Here is a 22548-nt window from a genome sequence, read left to right as displayed (position 1 = left end):
CTCTGAGGGTTTCGGTTGCAGGTGGTTTTGAAAGATGCTAACTACCTCATTATAGCTCATTGTTGCCGGCTTCTTAGGGCTCACCAAATTGCTGAGTAATTCGTAAGCTTCGTCCCCGATGACTGCAATTAATGTAGGTAACCACATTTCGTCTTTAACCTCATTTACTTTGTAAAACATTTCTAGGCGTTCTACGTATAAGGTCCAATTTCCCACTGATACATTAAACTCGCCGATTTTTCCCACGGACATGATTTATTTTAGTGATACGTGTACACGCACTGATTTTAACGTTAATAATAACACTAAAACACTTAATTTATCCTCGTTAGCCAATATAGTATCGGTGAATAATGAAAAGACGTGTGTGTGCTTGATGACCGTTTATTCCCAACTGATTCCACCACCTATACAATCTACCCACATGCATGTCAATATACTACAACAACAAATACATCAAAAATAGTAAAGGGGATCTACTGACTTCAAATGATAATATAAACAATCGCTGGGAAGAGTATTACAAGGAATTATTGAATGAGGAATATCCAAGTGAAGAACTACCACCCATTCCCCCTGTCCAGGGCCCCATAAACATTATACACCCTGCTGAAATTAAAACAGCCATTGCAAAAATGAAAAATCATAAAAGCATGGGTCCAGACAATGTTCCTGCAGATCTCTGGAAGAAATTGGGAGATAATGCAATGCCCTGGCTCACAGAATTATTCAATAAGATTCTCATCGAAGGCAGTATCCCCGACTCTTGGCGCTCAAGTTTTCTCTGCCCGATTTATAAAAATAAAGGTGACATCGCCCAGTGTAATAACTACAGAGGAATAAAACTTACCTCACACACTCTCAAAATTTGGGAGCGAGTCATCGGCGCCCGAATCACCGCACTTACTAGCTTAACGGACAACCAATTTGGATTTGTAACAGGTAAATCCACTACAGACGCCATACAAACCATCCGCATACTAATGGAAAAGCATCGCCACAATAAAGAAAATCTGTATTTTGTTTTCATCGATCTTGAGAAAGCGTTTGACAGGGTCCCTCGAAAACTGGTCTGGCAAGCTTTGCGCGCCCAATGTATCCCAGAATCATACATCACCATAATTCAGGACATGTATACTAATGTACTCACGCAGGTCAAAAACCCAGCTGGCCTTAGCAAACATTTCCATGTCAGGGTGGGTGTACACCAGGGGTCAGCGCTTAGTCCGCTACTGTTCAATATATCTATGGATTATATCACTCGTGAGATTCAGGGACCGACTCCGTGGTGCATTCTGTACGCAGATGATATAGCACTTATATCAAGAAGCGCATCCGACCTACAGGGGACTTTTAACCGATGGGTAGACGAAATTGAACGTCACGGTCTACGCATAAGCCGAACAAAGACGGAGTATATGGAATGTGACTACGGTGGCACAGATGCCCTAGGCTGTGATATTACTATCGAAAACACGCCGTTGCCTAAAGTCTCACAGTTCAAATACCTCGGCTCTGTACTGACCACAGATGCAAATGTAGACGAGGATGTCACACATCGGGTGAACACGGCATGGTTAAAGTGGAGATCCCTAACTGGTGTACTGTGTGATCCCAGAATGCCAATCAAAACCAAAGGCAAAATATATAAGACCGTGGTCAGACCCGCACTAATGTATGACTCAGAATGCTGGACTATGAAGAAAGCGCATGAACAGCAAATGCACGTGGCCGAAATGAAGATGCTGCGCTGGGCTGGTGGTGTCACGCGCCTTGATAAAGTGCGAAATGAGCACATCAGAGGGTCCTTCAAAGTCGCACCAATCGCAGAGAAGCTAAAGGAAACCCGACTGAGGTGGTTTGGGCATGTTATGAGGCGAGAAGATGACTACGCGGTAAAGAAAGCCATGCACATCCCAAGTCAATCGAGAGGAAGAGGACGACCACCAGCAACATGGTGGTCCAATATCGAGAAGGAGATGAAAGCCCAAAACCTGACCACATCGACAACCCGGGATAGAATATCCTGGCGCCGAAGTACGAGGAGGCCCGACCCCAGCTGAACTGGGAAAAGGGCAGGAGAAAGAAAGATTATACGTCCTATCCTTGTATGAGAAAACTCGCAAGACGTGACTAAAGTATAGTTGTAAGTATTAACTCCCACATCCATTATTTTCTACTGAATTTTTGTAATATAATAATTCATTATCCTACGTCAGCGTATGACTGATACTTTTATGAAATTTTGTGTACTACAACACTTACATAAGTATGTATATATACTTACGTTACAAGTGTGCAAGTCTCTAGCCACCAGTGCTAAAGTCCGATGCGCCTCCTGGTATCGCAGTAGAGATATACTTTTGTATACATCCGCTACTAGTATAAGGTTGTTCACTGACATCATCCTGCAAGATAAAAACAAGCTTACTATAAATTTTGCGCTCGTGCTGTCATAGATGTCGTACAGGTAGCGACTAAAAAGTTGTTCAATGACATCATTCTGGAAGCTAAATACAAGTTTAATTAAAGGTACCTAACTGCATAAGATAGTTGACAGCACTCAATATCTGTTGTACGTTGTTTGAATCATATGGAGTTAGCTGACACCCTGGATTAAACACATAGGCTACTTTTTATCGCGGAATTTCCACTGGAAAACGTTTTAGGTGCTGCGAAGCTCGCGTGAACAGCTAGTTTATAATATTATTTAACTTGGACTCTTATTTAGTTCCTTAGTTAGACCTTATATTATACCTTTTTATAAATACGTATCAGTTTTTATGTTATTTACCTGTGCACGTAGATTTGCGTGTCTATGAAGGCAACACCGACTAGGTCTTTGTCTTTCAGCTGCCAGATGTATATCTGTGGAATGCCATGCGTTTTTGATTAGTTAAGACGATTGACGAAACATGTAGAATGAAAATTGGCCATGTGGACAATTTTATTCAAGAAAGATACGACTTGGTTCCAATTTTTTTTTTCCATGTGTTAAACCATATTTGATACCTATCTAATAGGTACATTATGTCAGTTAGAGCAGTTAATAATAACTCAGATGTAATGTCTGTCTGTCTGTAATGTAATTTCTTAGCAAAGTAAAAAGTATATAAGTTGTGAATTGTAATATTATCTTTAATGGTGCAAAATAAAGAGTATTCTATTCTATTCTAAAACGAAAGACAGTAAATCTAAATTGAATTACGTGTGGTGGGTCAGATATCTGCGTGGCACACTGTACAAATGTATGTTTAACCAACCTTCTGTCCTATAGCAGACACCAACAACCCCAACACCTGTGACAGTGCGGTGACAGGCCCCTTCTGTTCCTTCGCGTAGATCTCTTTGAACTTGTTCTTAGTCAGCCTCTAACAAGCTCACATCATATGTAGATGTCGCTTATCTAACCATAATTCATTTTGGAATTGTTGTATTGTTCATGCGTCTAATACAGTGCACATCAGAAAGATACTCAACTCGTAATTCTGAACAACTTTTGCTCTACGACTTTGTTGTAGACTTAGTTCTACGACTGTATAATAAACTAACCTTCTGTCCTATAGCAGACACCAATAACCCCAACACCTGTGACAGTGCAGTGACGGGTCCCTTCTGTTCCTTAGCGTAGATCTCTTTGAACTTGTTCTTTGTCAGCGGCTGACCCGGTTCGGGCACCACGTCTATTATGTCGTAGATTATTATCTGTAGAGGATAGAGTTGAATTATTTTCTACAGATTAATGTTATCGAACAGTACCTACAGTAAAAATATGGTGACATTATAATTTAACAACCAAATTAATTTAATTCAAAATTTGAGTTATTGGTATCGGATGGATGGAAAAGACATATATAATATAGACATACATAATAATTTTATTTACTGAATGATGAAAATACGACGTATAGGATAAACAGCCAGTAGTATTTACAGATAACTAATCAAGCAGGTTTTAAGTCTAGCATTCAAAATCCTTTAACAAATAAAATACATCTTCAAAGTGAAAAACAAACTTACTCTTCCTCTAGAGGTGATGTCTTCACTGTAGTTGTAATTAGTTCCTAATACTATGTATCCTCGAAGACCCGACCTGAAATAAATAACATTATATTTTTTAACAAAAAGCACATGAGGAAACTAAGAGAGATACTCCGAAGACCGAAGTAACTTAAGGAGACATGTTTGGAATGCCATCAGCAATTCCACGTATGTCCATCACATCTAGACACAAATTCCACCAAGGGGACACTTGATGAACTCAGAGGACGTCCTCACCAGTGGCGGCTGGTGCCTCAGATACCCGGTGGTGCACTTTATGGGTTTAGTCATTTTTTGGAGAAAAATAGATTAACTATTACAAGTAATTAGAAGTAAAAAAATTATAAGTATATTTTACCTTATTTATTGACGCGAAATAGCTTCTCCGCCGAAACGAAAACAACACACGGAAAGCAAAATAAAGCATTTAGTCTCTCACATCCACATAACCATTTCTTTTTATTGAACATTTCACTTTTGAAAATTCAGGTAGGTAGGTACTTATAAGTTTCATTTTTTGTTTAGCACTAAAGGCCGAGGCGGCCCAGCAGATTTAATGTCCAGTCTATTTTGCAATGTCCTATTGCTTTTTATGAAGTCAATATTGTATTTTGCACTCATTTTCACTCACACACACATACACACTCACGAAATCTTTACTACTTTCTTAGTTAATAAGTAATTAGCAAATTAATTACGTATTCGCGCGCGAAAGGTGAATGAAACTAACAATGACATGACATTGACAATGACAAGTGCATCGTTCGTAGGTCACGCCACCGGTCAAGGCCGCCGCCCGCGCCTCCCGAGCCCGAATCCCGTGGCGTCATTCGTATTATTTCGGCAATTTCCGGTCGCGTGCGGCGCACGAATTTATCCTAGAACTGCATACAGTTTGTACTGAGCATCTTCCGTCTCACGCGCCGGGCGATTTCCATCCTGTTTCATACTACATGTAGGAGCTCGCTCCGTGCGACAATCCGAGCGCACGAGGCCGTTTTTGTTCAAGCAAAAATAAGATCTAATTCTTTCGCAGTAGAAATCAAAATAGGCCAGAACGATTTAATTTAACTCGTAACGATAATCAGATTTATGTAATTTCTGTTTAGGGTAGGTATTACGGTTGTTATATTGGTATTTTTTGTGAAGTTTTTTTTTACACGTACCTAGTATGGTATAGGATGAAGGAAGGTACATATTTAGAAGGTTTTTAAATGGTAGTGCGTTGCACGGGCGCACTTGAGGTGCAGCCGCCACTGGTCCTCACCTTTGTTTAAAGACAGATATTTGTACTCGGGTTTGGGTGTTGATATTTATATTTAGTATGTATTCGTGTAGAAATACCTATCAGCTGTCCGATACCCATATTACAGGCTCTGCCTAGCTTGGGGTCGGATGGCCATGTGTGAGATTTCCCCACATATTATTATTATAACCTGGTGCCAGTGGTGGTGGAGCGGTGGTAGCTCAGTCGGGTAAGCGCCCGCTTCTCACGCCAGAGATGCGGGTTCGAATCCCGGCGCTGAGTACCGTACCAATGAGTTCTTTTAACGTAGGTACAATGTATACCATCGCTCTTACAGTGAAGGAAAACATCGTGAAGAAACCTGCATATCTAGATCTAGCACATCTAGATATGTGAACCCACCAACCCGCAGTGGACCAGCGTGGTGGGAAATGGTCCAAGCTTAGGAAGGCAGTTTAGACCTTGGGGATATGCACAAAGGTTCCACTCGAGAGAGCCAGGTGCAGGTACTTACACCCCAACAGAGAATAGAATACCTGGTGCCCTGGTACTCTAGTGCACAGTTGCTGAGGCAGGCCACGTGCTCCCACGGCTCGAGCTCGACGCGGCTGTTGGGGATCATCTCCCATGAGACTGGGGAGAACAGGCACACGGAGAACTGGGCTTGGTGCGGGTAGGGGAACCTGGGGGGAAAAGATGGTGTTAAATTGACAAGGTGTAGAAATAAACCAAGGGTCAATGATGCACGGTACGGCCATGTGTAGAGAAATCTGACCTCCCTCTCATAGTACCAATCCTTCTGAGAGGGGTCAGTTTCAGGTTTATCTGCACATGACCGTACTTTTTCCAACGGAATTGCAATGCTCTTGCATACTTTCCTCTGACATAGGAATGTACAGGCTAAAGTGTTAGTAGGTAAAAGATTGTATGTGTTGTCGAAACGATCTATTTCAAAGCTACACAGAATACTATATAAAATGACAGAGTATACATACTAAGTTTTCGGCTCATATGTTACCTATACCTACATATTACAAATTTGATATTTGTATTAGCACAGTAATTAATTAAAGCGCAATAAATAACTTGCTAACATATCGCCCGTGCCAGTGTTTCCCTAATGGATGATATAAACGCGATCATGAGTTCGTATTAATATTGTCAACAATTGCACGATTGTAACAAGTGCAAAAATCAATTCACTCACCTATCACCCTTATTCTCCTGTGTATTCTCTTTATCTTCTCCATTAAACTTGTAGTACGAAGTCTGCGGTTGCGAGTGCGACCCCACCAGGCAGTAGGTCTTGGACTCCACGTGGTAGGTGACGAAGTGTGGTGACATACGAATGGGCACCTGTGAATTAAACAATATGATTAGAAAATCAGTAAACATCGTATCATGAAAGACGAACCACATGAAGGTATCTGTGCATGTTGTCTTTTATAAAAAGATAGATAAGGATAGCATAACATTAATCTTGGAAGCTGGAACTAATATTAAAAAAATCTGGGATTACATTAACAAGTGGTTGGGCAAAGAAAAAAAGTCGGTGGATGAAATAATAGTTAGACATATGGGTAAAAACGATGAAATTAAAACAATTTGTGAAAAGTTTTCAAATACTTTTAGTAATGAGATAGATTCAATAAAACATAAATGTGATAAACAGTTTTTAGACCGGAACAGCTATACAATTTATCAAAACAAATCTATGAGATTCCAAAAAGTTACAACAGCTTCAGTAATTAAAATACTAAATAATTTAAATGTCAACAAATCACCAGGAATAGACAAAATACGATTGTGTGATATTAAACTAATCAAAGAAGAAGTCAGTCCAATTATCGCCCACTTTATTAATTTGTGTATACACAAGCAGCTGTATCCGGATGAACTTAAAGTTTCTATAATAAGACCTTTGTTCAAGGGTGGTAATCACAGCAATCCTGGTGATTACAGGCCTATAGCAGTTTTGCCTACCTTAAACAAAATAGTAGAGAAAGCCATCGTAAACCAAGTATCATCTTATTTAAATATAAATAATATAATCACGGAATATCAGTACGGATTTCAAAAAGGTAAAAACACAACAAAACTATTATCAAAATTTGCAAATGAAATAAACACTTCATTAAATAGTAAAAAACAAGTAGCTGTACTTTTCATTGATTTTAAAAAGGCTTTCGATACACTTGATCATAGCACACTATTAACTGCTCTGGATGAAAGCGGGATACGTGGGTCACTTCAGGGTTGGTTTGCTAATTACCTAAAGAACCGTACTCTAACGGTAAAAATTTCAGACGAATACAGCTCAAGAAAAATGGTTAAATATGGCGTTGCTCAGGGCTCTGTGTCTGGTCCCGTATGTTACATAGTTCACGTGAACAGCATGGTATCTATAATTAAAAAATGCCAGAAGTACATGTTTGCAGACGACACCTGTTTAATGTACGCTGGACATGATCCCGTCATTATTCAGAACAATATGCAGAGTGACCTGAATAATATTATGATGTGGGCACACGATAACGGAATTATTTTAAATAATCAAAAAACTAAAATAATGAACATCTCTTCCAGCTATCGCAAAATAGATATCCAACAAATTGAGTTAAAGGGACACTCGTACGACTGTTTACATCTCGACTTCAAAAACTGTAAATGTATAACCATCGAAAGCGTAATTAAATATAAATATCTAGGCCTAACAGTAGACAACCGTTTTTGTTGGAAATATCAAATAAACGAGGTAAGTGATAAACTTCGAGTATTGCTAAGTAAATTTAAAAGCCTCAGCTATTGTACCCCCAGATCAATTTTATATATGTTGTACCACGCTTTAGTGGATTCAGTTTTATCGTATGGGATAGAGTGCTTCGGATTTACTTTCAAAACCCAGACTAATAAAATAAAAGATTTACAGATTAGATTTCTGAAGGTAATGGTGGGTCAGAAGACTAAAAAGCAGTATGCAGAAAACTATGAATTATTATTCCAAAAATGCAAAGTTCTTACAGCACGCAAAAAATGTTTTCTTTTATTAACACTCGACGAATTTTGGAATGACGAATATAAAAATAAAATAAAAAGTAACTATAATACGCGTTCAAAAACCCAACGTAAACTTGTAGTGCCAAAAGTAATTAATTTGTATGGTAGACGGACTAAAGACTGGCTAATTCCAAAGTTATTTAACTCAATCCCAGATAAGATTAAAGATATTAAAGGAACAAAAAATATGATAAAAAATAAACTAAAACAATTCTTTCTAAACGATACGGAACTTTCAAATCTATAGATTTTATTAAAATTTATAAATACCAATTATACACCTAAAACAGCGTACCTATACATCTAAATAATAATAAAGAAATACAATAATAAAAACACATTAAAAAAAATATACTAACTTACAAAAATAATTATACACCTCACTAATAGTAATTATACATGGCACTGCCAGCGCGACGCACACACAATTATTTTTGTGAACTGATTTTATGTCTACCCGCAGATATCGGTGCGGCTTGGCCGCTTTGTACTACTGTTGCGATGTACCATATTTTTATTTATTTTAGCAAGTAACTTTAGTAGTGAATAGATATTACCAGTAAATAGATTAAGATTAAGTAAGTAGTTTATAATGAGAGCATGTCTGCCGATAAACTGTTTTAACAGTTTGGCGGAATATTTGTGTATTTTTCGTGTTTATTATGATAAAATAAAGTTTTAAAAAAAAAAAAAAAAAAAAAAGGATTCGGAGCAATAAATAGAACCGTAGCGGTTGAGCGGCATAGCAATGGCATCGCTTGGTTTTGACATATTCTACCCGCGCGCCATATTCTAGAAAAAGTATCTTATCTACTAAAGTTAATAAATAAATAAACTAAACGTAACGTGGTTCCTAACATACTAGTAGCTAAACTTTCATCAATACCTCTAATTGCTTAAATTTTTTACTAAATCAAGCAAAAATGAACAACAATATAAAGATATATGTGTAGTAGTAGATAGTAGATATAAGTGTAGTAACCTTCCGCACTGGCCAGGCCGAGTCGTAGGAGAGATGCGACGGTAGCACGCAGATATGTAGCTCCGACTGTTGACAAACAAAATAGTAAATTGTTATGTATACGTAAGCGGAAAGTGGGTGATTACAGTTGAGTGTTTGCATGTTTGTTACTATTTCACGAGAAACGGTTTAGCCAATTTTGATGTCATTTGGTACGTAACTCACAGCTTTTCGCTTTATAATCATTTTATTATTATTTTATTTTTTTCATTTCGTCACATTTAACACTGATGCTGATGTTATAACTGCAAAATTATGACTGTGAGTATGTGTCTATCTTTGTTACTCTTTCACAAGAAAACTACTAAACCGATTGCAATGAAAGTGGTATATACCTACCTGACACCCTGAATTAACATATAAGCTAGGTACTTGCCAAGTCTTCAATCCCACTAGAAAACCTACTACAGCTTAGTATACTACAGCTAAATCACCTGAAAACCCCGTATTCTCCATACCTGTGTATCAAAGTACATGAGTCCGTGTGCACAGTTGACATTATTGAAGGCGGCGGCGGCGGCGAGCGCGGGCGCCTGCAGCGGGTGCAGCCGGGGCTCCCCGCGGCCCCCTAGAAGGAGGAGGGGGGGGGACATACGCACATACACACAGCTGAGGTGTTTATAACCATAGCGTCACATATTATACTGATGTGATGTGTGTATCTTTGTTACTCTTTCACGAGCTAACGGCTGGACCGATTTCGACGAATTTTGGTATGTAGGAAGCTGAGACCCTGACATTCGTATAGAGTTCTTTAGAACGCGAAATTCGCACTAGAATGGACCGATTTCGATGAAATTTGATATATAGCAAGCTGGGACCCTGGACTTTTGCATAAACTGTTTTAGAACCCAAAAAACTGGACCGATTTCGATAAAACGTGGTATCTAGGAAGCTGCGACCCTGGATTTTCGCACACACTACTTTAGAACACTCAAATCCCACTAGAAAACCTACTACAGCTTAGTATACTATAGCAAAATCACCTAAAAACGAGGTAAAACACCTGTTGCAATATTACCTGTGTATCAAAGTACATCAATCCGTGCGCACAGTTGACATTATTGAAGGCGGCGGCGGCGGCGAGCGCGGGCGCCTGCAGCGGGTGCAGCCGGGGCTCCCCGCGGCCCCCTAGAAGGAGCAGGTAGGGGGGACATACGCACATACACACAGCTTTGATATTTATAACCATAGCGTCAAATATTACACTGATATCATATAGGCGAAAGTATGTGTCTATCTTTGTTGCTGTCTAACGAGCAAACGGCTGGACCGATTTCGATAAAATTTTATATCTAGGAAGCTGAGACCTTGGACTTTCGTATAGACTACTTTAGAACCCGAAATCCGCACTAGAAACCTTTGTTAAAAGCTGGACCAATTTCGATGAAATTTGGTATGTAGCAAGCTGACACCCTGGATTTCCGTATAATATACTTTAGAACCCGAAATTCGCACTAGAAACCTGTTAAAAGCTGGACCAATTTTGATGAATTTTGCTATGTAAGAAGCTCAGACCCTGGACTTTCGCATAACCTAATTAAGAACCCGAAATTTTAATATGAAATCTGTTTATAGGCTAGTTTATACTATAGAAAACTTACCTGAGTATCAAAGTACATCAATCCGTGCGCACAGTTGACATTGTTGAAGGCGGCGGCGGCGGCGAGCGCGGGCGCCTGCAGCGGGTGCAGCCGGGGCTCCCCGCGGCCCCCTAGAAGGAGGAGGGGGGGGGGGCATACGCACATACACACAGCTTATGTAGTATCTTATATAGTCATATATCACACTAAAGGTAGGTATGTGTGTCTGTGTTTTTGCTTGTTGCTGTCTAAAGAGCAAATGGCTGGACCGATTTCGATTAAATTTGCTATGTAGGTAGCTGAGACCCTGGATTTCCGTATAGACTACTTTAAAACCCGAAATTCGCACTAGAAAACTTTTTAAAAGCTGGACCAATTTCGATGAAATTTGGTGGAAGCTGACACTATGGATTAAGACACAGACTACTTTAGAACCCGAAATTCACACAAGAATGCACCGATATCAATGAAACACGGTATATAGCAAGCTGAGACACTGGGTTTCCGTATAGATTACTTCAAAACCCGAAATTCCTGCCTGAAATCTGTCAAAAAGCTCGTTTATACTATATAAAACTCACCTGAGTATCAAAGTACATGAGTCCGTGCGCACAGTTGACATTATTGAAGGCGGCGGCGGCGGCGAGCGCGGGCGCCTGCAGCGGGTGCAGCCGGGGCTCCCCGCGGCCCCCTAGAAGGAGCAGGTAGGGGGTTCGACCGCAGATTAGCACGCCTTGGTAGCCGGAGACTGCCGCTGTGGGGGGGAAAAGGCGGTCAGAATGTTTTGCTATCGTGCCAGCAATAACTCTATGTGCTTGTCCACGTAGGAACGCTTGGGCACGGGGGCGGTAGACGACGCTAGCTTGTGTTCACATTAGCCGCCAGGCGTGTGCGCGAGTGACAACTAGCGACAAGATCAAACTGGTTGAACTTATGTGAAGTCGCGGTGAATCGCGCGCTCCGCCGCTAGTTCGACATGAACAAAACTAGTGGCACTGAGATAAGTCGTTAGCTATGGAGTTACCAAGTTAGGAACTGTAAACTTATACTTTGTAAAATATACTATGATCCCTATTACAGCTGTCAAGACAAGGCCATACATTTTATCGTTCATTAGTTGGTTTTCGAAGTAAAACCAAGTGAATTGGATCTATAAGGATCTCTTTTCCTATATTGCCGACAAAATCGACCTTTTTTAATTTATATATCCTTATTTACCAGGCTTATTGAAAGTGCTCACTAAATTAATTTATTTTCTAATCAAATACAAAATACACTAAGGTGGAATTTCACCAACGCTAAACGTATTTAGCCCCTCGTGTAACGTCTGTCAGTTAAAACAAAATATATTAAAATTTTGATTTAAATACAATATTAAATACGTTAAGCGTTTGGTAAAAGTCGCCCTAAGATCTGTATTCCATATCACATACCAAAGTACCTGAACTGTCTGACATTGTCCTTCAGCAGCCAGTGTTCGTAATTAGGGTCCTTGTCGGGCTCCAAACCCGCGTACCCGTGCGCGAAGGGTATTTGCAGCCGACAGAATTATTTATAGATTGTATCTATGTTCACGGACATCGATTCTATTCCATCATAGATTGTATGTTTACATCTTCAGTAAGGAAAACATTAACCCGCAGTGGACGAGCGTCGTGGGAAATGATCGAAGCTTAGGAAGGCAGTTTAGACCTTACCGGGACCAAGGTTCCTTTCCAGAGACCCACGCATAGAAAATAATATAAAAGTGGCTATTGAAACACTTACCAAAGTACCTCAACTGCCTGACATTGTCCTTCAGCAGCCAGTGTTCGTAATTGGGGTCCTTGTCGGGCTCCAAACCCGCGTACCCGTGAGCGAAGGGTATTTGTAGCCGACAGAAACGGAGCTTGAGGTTTCCGCGCGGGTATTTGTAGGCCTGCGGGTAAATAGGGGAGAGGTTAGGTTTATAGATAGACATGTAGGGCCTTACCACATAAACTTAGACACTATTTAACAGATGTTTAGCACTGTCAAATTCAGTTTTAAACGGTTATTAAAGTAAAGTTCAAAGTTTTTGCGGTAATAGTTATACTTTGTAAAATGTAGCATGAACCCTATGACAGCTGTCAAATCCATACTTACTATTACTACTTAAAAGAAAGTGGGGAGATGACTTGGCCAGAAAAGCCGAAGATACATCATACAAGGGAGATACCCGTACACTCTACCAAGCTACTACTCTAGGAACTCTAGGAAGGAGTACTTTCAGAGTAATCAGAGTCGACCAACACGATGGGGTAGAAGCCGAGCTGAATTGCCCGGGGCACCCTCCAATATAGATTTCGACGCTAGTCCACCTTCCATAGCTGAAATATTAGCTGCGGTCAAGAACCTCAAGAGTCACAATTAGGCACCAGGGCTCGATAATATTTCAGCGGAAACGCTCAAAGCCGATCCGCTTGCAACAGTAGGCATTCTGAAACCAGTCCTCGAAAAGATTTGGGAGACAGAGAAGATACCCGAGGAGTGGAAGAAGGGGGCAATCATCAAACTCCCAAAGGAGGGTGACCTAAGTGACTTTAGAAACTGGTGAGGGATCACATTATATACTATACCTAGTCCTCGTGAGTGTTAGTTATTTTGATATTATATGAAATGTACGTTATACCAATTGAATCTCATACCTTATGAAAATATAGATATTGTTGTTATACGTAAGGTTCATTATATTATTATGTTGTGAACGTTATTAATGTCAAATTATACATTTCGTTTTTATACGTCGCAATACGCACCCGCGGAGATTGGGAATAAGAAAGTAATTATTATTATTACTATTTAATACTTTATTGCACAAATATGAGATATAAGTGTACAAAAGGTGGACTTAGTGCTAAAAGCATTTTCTACCAGCCAACCTACAGGAGGTACAAGTAAAAAGGTTAAAAGGTGCAAAAAAAGATAAGTATATGAAAGCAGGAAAAACTTATCGACGACGACGACCGAATGGCGTAGTGGTTAGTGACCCTGACTACTGAGCCGATGGTCCCGGGTTCGATTCCCGGCTGGGGCAGATATTTGTTTAAACACAGATATTTGTTCTCGGGTCTTGGATGTGCCCGTAAAATGGCAATAGGCCCGCCCCCTTGCATTGGGACTAACATAACACTGGCGAAAAGTGGGTGCAGCAATGCACCTCTGCCTACCACGCAAGGGAGTACATTAGTACAAGGTGTGAGTGCGAGTTTTTTTTTTTTTGAAAAACTAAAATATACCTGATAAATAAGCAGCTGATTTTGAGTCCGCAGCAACAGCAGCGGCCTTGCGCCCTTGTTGCCCAGCGCGACCACTAGGAGCTCCTGCAGATTCTCCGCCCCCGAGCTCTGATTGGTCGACGTGTTCAGCGGCTCCTCTGATTGGTCGGGCGTCACGGAGACCGATTCGAGGCTGTCGGCTAGGATCTGTTGATGTTTTGGATATGATATAGTGAAATCATGAATTAAATGAAAGAAGAAGGTTTTGAATGTGCCTGAAGGATGGCAATGGCTGATATAGTAAATGTAGAAATATGAGTCTACAGGGTGCACTGTTATCAGTGACCTTCTGGAAACCTTGACATAGGGTAACGTAACGTACCTTGGGACGCTTGTACCTCGGGACATTGATTGTATTTTAAAAACCGGCTAAATAAACACATTAAAATTCTACCTTAGGCATAGTATTTTACTCGCTTGGCAAAACTAGTGAGTCTCGTGATCATACCAGCATCGAGTGTGTGGTTAAGACACTATGAAGTTTTTTGGAGTCAAAAGTAGCTTTTGTATAGTTTTTTGTGTTGCTTTATCTCATTGAGGCATGCTCAAAATAAAGACATGGATGTCACGTATAACTTTTCAGTTATTTAATTTTATGACATGGCAATTATCTGAAAGATTCCTAAATTAAAAATAAAGTTATTTAAATTTTGGTTAAATATTGCTTTTTTGTACCTTGGGACACGATTAAATTTGTACCTTGGGACACTGTTTCCTATGGCTTTGTACTATGGAAAATGCAAACATCTAAATAACGCCTTATATCTCTGTTCTTATTAGTGCCAGAGTGAAACTAGACAGAAGAGAGATGCAGTAAATCAATAAGAACAGAGATTTGAATTTAGAAGTTTGAATTTTCCATAGTACGAAGCTATAGGAAACAGTGTCCCAAGGTACAAACGTGTAACGTACCTTGGGTCAAAACAAGCATTTTTACTTTTATCTTAATTTAATAAAATCTGGCCACACTAAAGCTTTAGCACAATACTAGTGATAATAGATTATTTATATCCTACAGAATAAAGATAAAAAATTTCACATTAATATCTTAGTTGTACGCTGCGATAGCTTCATTCAAAGTTGGGGTAGTCGAAAATGTCCCTAGGTACGTTACGTTACCCTACCGACTAATGACCAACTTTCATAAAGAGTCGAAACAAAAACCGCTATTCCATACATTTTACTACAGATTTCACTTATTTTTCTTATTTTTCATCTGACAAATGTGCACCCTGTATATGAAGTTTAAGTTAAGACTCACCCTGTGTCCCTCGCACACACCCTGTACTAAGAAGCTCAGTCTCATTTCTGGTAGAGAGTAGATCTCTAAGTTGCCGTTGTCTCGTACTACGAACAGCCAGTAGGTGGGTTTTACATCTGAAATAAAAGATAGATAACTTATTAGTGACCGATAAAAACATTAATGAAATGCGTTAATAAATAAAGTACGACCGTTTAGTTATTCAATCATGAATAGGTGGTCTTAACAAGAATGTCTCCAATTATGAATCAGTTGATTAAAATATTTTTGGTTTTTGCCGTAGGTATAAATAACATGGATTCATGCTATCTCGCCCTATTTGTTAGTAGGCTTGATAATAGTGCTTCCTACAACCACTTATGTAACCGTTGGCATTTTCTAACCATTTATTTATGTGTCGAAGTAGTAAAAATGTCACAATTTAATGGAATACCTTGTAAGTACTTGCGCCACCATCTTGAAACACGTCGCGGCACGCCTGGATTCTTAGATTGCTCTTGCAACATTATCTGTGGGGAAAAATATATCTATATGTATTTACATATAAATAATATCCAGTCATACTGAGGCTTATCTCTAGTCACTCAAAGGCTTATATGTATACAAATACTCTGAGGACTTCTATCCACATACTTCAAGGCCTATCAACATCCAATCTGAGGCCTATATCCAGTCACGCCGAGGCCTATCTCCATCACACCGATACCTATCTCCACATACTCTGTTGCTTAGCAACAGTCACATCGATGCCTATCTCCAATTACTTTGAGGCCTTTCTTCACCTACTTTGAGATCTATCTCCAATTACTCTGAGCCCTATATCCAGTCACACTCAAGCATATCTCCACTAACACTAAGGCCTATCTCCAAATACTCACGGTGGCCATAGAAGCGGGCGTCTGGTCGCCCCCATACAGTAGCTCATCTTCATCGTTCAACTCATACACGGTGTCGGGTTTGAATCCTTCCACCTTCCCACTATGTACTTTCCAACTAACTTGATTCAGAGATCAATATGTAGGTACTGAGGCCTATCTCCAGTTACTCTGAGGCCTACATCGAGTCGCTCTGGGGTTTGTCTATTCCAAATACTCTCGAGCCCAATCTCCATTCACACCGAGGCCTATCTCCAATTACTTTGAGGCCTATCTCCTATTACTCTGAGGCCTACATCCAGTTGCTTTGAGGTTTGTCTCCATCTACTTTGGGGCCTATCTCCACCTACTTCGATACCTATCTCCAATTACTCTGAGCCCTATATCCAGTCACTCTGAATCCCCTCTCCAGATACACTGAGGCCTCCACTCACTACAAGGCCTATCTCCATAAATACTCACGGTGGCCATAGAAGCGGGCGTCTGGTCGCCTCCGTACAGTAGTTCATCTTCATCGTTCAACTCATACACGGTGTCGGGTTTGAATCCCTCCGCCTTCACTTTCTTCTTGCCCTTGTTCTTGCCGGTGAATTCGCCTTTAACCTGTGGGGAGAAAATGTGTAATTGTGAGACAAGCACAGAGTATTTAAAAAGTCTTTATGCATAGTTTACTACACTAAAGAGATTAGCAAAAATTGAAAATGATTGTAGGTATGTGAGAAAACCTATTCATAATTTATTAAAACCATCAGGCCCTGTAATTTAGTACAGTAAATATTTGACCCTCTAATATAATTTTTAATGACATTTTTACAAAAAAAAAAACTGGTAGAGCTTACCAAGAATCGTTTTATGACTTCTCATGACATGCGGCGGTCAGAAATCTCTGTACCACACTGTACTAGGACCCCAGAACTACATACCTGTACAGAGTCGACATCGCTGGTGGTGAACAGGCCGCTGAGGTCTCTGTAGGGTTGTGCCTTCACTATCGCCGGCATGTGAGGGACCGCCTGCCTGGTGGGCACTAGGCGGGCCGACTGTGGATGAGAAATTGTACAATTAGAATTTGAAAGAAAATATTTATGGGATGGAGGCAAGGTAAAGGCTGAGCAATGAGGATAGAGGATATTGACGATTTGCCAAAAAAACATACGCTACCTATTCTATGTGTACAATGAAAGAACTACCCTTTATGTAACGAACACCATTCCAAGGCTGCCAACCCAGTAGGCAAACTGTTATTTGCTAGTTTTGCCCTTACTGTACAGCAGTGTTTTTCAACCTTTTTCATGATGCGACCCCCTGGTATACAAATACAAATACAAATACAAAAGCCATTTATTTCCAAATAATTAAGTTATTTTCATATATGCATCATATATATAACAAAATTCTTAATTTACAACTTACAACTATTATTATTAATTATTTCATTTTTTTATTTATTAATTATATAAGTATTCATTTATTCAGATAATATCATTAAGATTAAATAATTAAGATCTAACTTACTTAATAAAGATATTATAGAAAGATTATAGAAAGATAATTTATATTAAAGGTGTAGTGCATGCATTAATTAAATAAACATAATGTTTTATTTGGTCACCCATAGTTGGGTATAGGCCTCCTCCATAGTTTGCCAATCTCGTCGGTCCTTAGCTCGTCTTGTCCAGGTATTGCCGGCTATCTCCACGATATCGTCGCACCAGCGTCTCTTCGGGCGCCCAGGTGGTCTGGTCGTGTCTCTCGGGTACCAGTGGAGAATGCGCTCGCTCCATCGTCCATCAGTGGTCCTTGCTACGTGTCCGGCCCATTTCCATTTCAGTCTGCAGAGCATACCTACTGCATCTGTTATTTTGGTGATGCGTCGTATTTCTGCATTTTTGACTCTGTCTTGAAGTTTTAGCCCGAGCATGGATCTCTCTGTAGCCCTTTGGAATGTAATAATTTTACGTACTATGTTTTTTGTAAGTGACCATGTCTGACATCCGTATAATAATGCGGGTAGGATGGTGTTATCCATTATTTTTTTCTTAAGATTTATTGGCAGGTTGCTTTTGAAGACATCTTTGTTTGACCAATATCTCTTCCACGCTGATGCTATTCTTCTGTCAATTTCTTTGTTCATGGGATTTTGAAATGATATAGTCTGACCTAAGTATATATAATCTGGTACATAATCTATGATGCCGCTATCTATGTAGATGGGCTTCGTCTTTAACTGCCTCTGTGGTCTAGTGGTAGAAGCTTCGCTTCATGACCCAGAGGTCCCGGGTTCGATTCCCGGGTGGGACCATCAATTTGTGTTTCTAAATTGTGGTTCTAAGTTTGGTTAGGACATAGAAGGCTGATCACCTGATGTCCGAAACAGTGAAACGATCCATGCTGTCGGATGGGCATGTAAAGCAGTCGGTCCTGCGCCTAGCTCTCTCCAGTCGTGTCGGTCAATCCGTCCCATTGGGCTATGAGAGTGATGGAACAGAGAGTGCTCCTGTGTACTGCGCACACACTTGGGCACTATAATCTACTCCTGCGTAGATGGCTGATCTCAATTGAGATTGGCCGCCGTAGTCGAAATTCGGCTAGGAGGACATTATTATTATTATTATTAGATGGGCTTCGTTATTCCATTTGTCATTACTTTGGTTTTTGTCGGGTTCATGTAGAGGCCTACTTTCTGACTTTCGGTATCAAGCTTGGTTAGCATTGCCTGTATATCCTCGTGGTTTTCCGCTAAAATGACGATGTCATCTGCAAATCTCAAGTGTGTAAGTCTCTCGCCGTTAATGTTGATTCCGAAGCTTTGGTCCTCAATGTTCATATTCCTGAATATAGTTTCAAGGAGAGCCGTAAATAATTTAGGAGAAATTGGGTCTCCTTGTTTTACACCTCTATTTATAGGGAATGTTGTGCCTACTCTCTCTAATTTGACTTTTGCTTGCGTTTCTTTGTATATGGTCTGTAGAATGTTAATATACTTTGTGTGTATACCTTGTTCTCTTAGACAGTTCCAGACGCATTCATGTGAAATCGAGTCAAATGCCTTCGTGTAGTCCACAAACGCCAGGTATAGTATCTTGTTGTGCTCTACAAATTTCTCCATAACTTGGGTGACTGTGAATATATGGTCAGTAGTTGAGAATCCTTTTCGAAACCCAGCTTGTTCTCTTGGCTGTTGTGCTTCTAGCTGTGCGGACATTCTGTTAAGCAGTACTTTTGAAAATAGTTTATAGATTGTTGGTAGAAGACATATAGGTCTGTAGTTGTCGATCAACAACGGGTCTCCTTTTTTGTATATCAAGGTGATAATCGATTCTTTCCAATCATTGGGTATTTTTTCCTGGATTATTATGCTATTAAATAATTTGGTCAGGTGAGGAGTAAGTGGTTCTACCATTGCTTTGATAATATCATTAGTTATCCCATCTTCACCCGAACTCTTTTCTTTTTTGAGTTGTTCTGTTGCGACCCCCTGGTATAAAAAAAATAATCCGCGACCCCCTTGACCCTTCGGTTTTGTTACCATGTATGTATGTGTATGTTACAGTATTATTATTAATGGTCTCCAACTAAAGTACCCAGTTTTTTCGACCTCTGGCGACCCCCCAGGGGGTCGCGACCCACAGGTTGAAAAACACTGCTTTACAATATACATGAGTACGAAAGGCTAGTAACGGACTTTTGCCTACTGGGATCGTAGCCTAAATACCCGATAAACCTGGTTTTACGAGCCGAATCACTTACAGCGCTGCCCCAGTCTCTCTCAGCGCCAACACGACACCACACAGAAACCTAGCTTCTAATATGTACAACATATAGTGCAGAGCAGCTTGTGCATACTACTGTATACAGGGTGTTGCAAAAAGGCTATACTAAGCCGAAACCTACATGTGCAGCATGAACAGAAATAAAGATAAAGATAAAATACTCTTTATTGCACACAAAAAGAAACAGCATGGTATATCTAAGCCCGAAAATGAAGTCAGAATTTCAAAATTCGCGAAGGTTAATTAGGTTGCGGCTTAGTATACCCTTTTAGCAACACCCTGTATAGTGCAGAGCACCCTATGTATAGACACTCACTCAAGAGCGGTGGTAGCTCATTCGGGTAAGCGCCCGCTTCTCACGCAAAGAGATGCGGGTTCGAATCCCGGCGCTGACATGTACCAATGAGTTCTTTTAACTTAAGTACAATGTATACCATCGCTCTTTTTTTTTTTTTTTTTTTTATGTAGCCTGTATCGTGTCCCACTGCTGGGCAAAGGCCTCCTTATAAAATGACCACCGTTCCCGATCTTACGGTGAAGAAAAACATCGCGTGGAAACCTGCATATCTAGATTAAGTACATCTAGATATGTGAACCCACCAACCCGCAGTGGACCAGCGTGGTGGGAAATGGTCCAAGCTTAGGAAGGCAGTTTAGACCTTCGGGATATGCACAAAGGTTCCACTCGAGAGAGCCAGGTGCAGGTACTTACACCCCCACAGAGAATAGAATAGAATAGACACTCACAGCGCCGCCCCTGCCGTGAGTCTCCCGCAGCGCCAGCACGGCGGCGCGCGCGCACGTCGACACCACGCAGAGGTACGGGTCGGCGGTGTAGGCGGAAGCCGCCGTCCACTCGAGCTGGATGCTCTGGATTTGGGCGCCGTCTGGGGAAGGAAATTATTTTATTTAAAACTTTATTGCATAAATATGACATAAAGTGTACAAAAGGGTGGACTTAAGGCTAAAAGCATTTTCTACCTGCTAAACTACAGGAGGTACAGGAAAACAAGTAGAAAGGAAAGGAAATGATAAAAATGTTAGTGATTATAATGATATGCTAGGAACCGATGACATTAGACAAGTAGTTGGTGGTGGCTGGATTAGGAAAGCCGAGGACAGAGTGTTAAGCTGCGTATAGACCGGCCAAACGAACGCCAACTAAGAGGTTTCGTTGATCTTCGTTGCTGCAATCTGCCCTGTATTAAGTATGATAAATATCCATCGTTGGGCGTTCGTTGAGCCGGTCTGTACGCAGCTTTAAAAGACTTAAATGTAGTGTCAGCTTATATGTAAAGATACATTAATGCTGGACACGATTACAAAGTGAGTCAAATATTGTTTTACTGGTACGTGATAGGCAAAGTTATATTACGTTGATGCACACACAAGACAACTAGCCGATGTTTTTAAATTTAATAGTTTATTCTGAAGTAGGCAGAGTTTACATAGCCTTAGAAGGCAGGCAATCCCTTAACGGGTAGGCAATACTAACTTTTAATCAGTCTAATGGCGGTAGTTGTCACTTGCACCATGTACTTGTTGTTTCCTAAATTCCCCGCAAAAATAGTGGGGGCGCTGGTCATGAACCCGGAGTTGTCCACCTCGTTGATCTCTTCGCCCGTTTGGAGGATCTAAAAGAAATGATAATTTGTGGTTAGATTTTGGGTATATCGATCGAAAGGATTACTGAAAAACGATCACTAAGGCATGTTGGAATGTAAGCATAAGTGAGAGCGACAGGTATGATAAGGTATTTTCCTTTCTTTATAAATAGCATAAAAACACTCAAGAGAAAGATAACGTTTTCCTCACAACAATCAATGTAAAGCCATCTAATTACGCTGATTGCTGCTGTCCGTGATGGTTTGAATCATTAAGTTTATACTATTCGAGTAGTATCCAAATAGTCACTCGGCTCCAGCGTAATCTGTAAACATGTGTGTTTTCGGAGTAAAGGGCCGAAGCGCCGCCACTCTTAGCAATCTTGACTTAAAATTTCAGTGACAAATTATACTTATTAAGAATTCAAAACACAAACTCACCATACTACTATTAGTCTGCGTCAGTATAAGATACGCGTGGCTCGCCTCCGAGTCGCTCTGTTCCCGCCTTCCCTCGGAAGAACCGTCGCCGAAGACCGACCACATGTCTATGCAACCTGTGGGGAGAGAATTGTGTTACTGGATGGGTAGGCAAAGTGTATAATCTATCTGTAATAATATTATCGAGGCAATGATATCAAAAAGAAAGATCGTCTGAACATCTTACTTAAAAAAATACACCCGCGTCCTCGCGATATGAGATTTTGGGGATAGCGCAAGTGTGCCATTTTCTTGAGCTGTTGGCCCTGCGCTTACGCGACTTATAACGTGAGTACAAATGTACAGCGAAA

General features: G+C 40.4%; 1 protein-coding gene across 1 annotated transcript in view; it reads right to left on the bottom strand.

The window, feature by feature from the left end:
• The window catches only part of LOC105390155 (cleavage and polyadenylation specificity factor subunit 1), a 54512-nt gene that overhangs the window by 17791 nt on the left and 14173 nt on the right, over positions 1-22548 (bottom strand). Inside the window, exons 11-27 of the mRNA XM_048631447.1 lie at positions 22199-22314; positions 21649-21787; positions 20901-21040; positions 17304-17420; positions 16843-16983; positions 15939-16014; positions 15506-15621; positions 14206-14391; positions 12716-12866; positions 11530-11702; positions 9327-9392; positions 6495-6643; positions 5824-5970; positions 4021-4093; positions 3553-3705; positions 2795-2868; positions 2288-2408 (exon numbers count right to left, since the gene is read on the bottom strand). Of these exons, the coding sequence (XP_048487404.1) occupies positions 2288-2408; positions 2795-2868; positions 3553-3705; positions 4021-4093; positions 5824-5970; positions 6495-6643; positions 9327-9392; positions 11530-11702; positions 12716-12866; positions 14206-14391; positions 15506-15621; positions 15939-16014; positions 16843-16983; positions 17304-17420; positions 20901-21040; positions 21649-21787; positions 22199-22314 (2138 nt within the window). The remainder of the gene's footprint in view (positions 1-2287; positions 2409-2794; positions 2869-3552; positions 3706-4020; positions 4094-5823; positions 5971-6494; positions 6644-9326; positions 9393-11529; positions 11703-12715; positions 12867-14205; positions 14392-15505; positions 15622-15938; positions 16015-16842; positions 16984-17303; positions 17421-20900; positions 21041-21648; positions 21788-22198; positions 22315-22548) is intronic.

The sequence above is a fragment of the Plutella xylostella genome, chromosome 28 (genome assembly GCF_932276165.1).
Source record: "Plutella xylostella chromosome 28, ilPluXylo3.1, whole genome shotgun sequence".
NCBI classification, from domain to species: Eukaryota; Metazoa; Arthropoda; class Insecta; order Lepidoptera; family Plutellidae; genus Plutella; species Plutella xylostella.
This window is presented reverse-complemented; position numbering and strand designations above follow the sequence as displayed.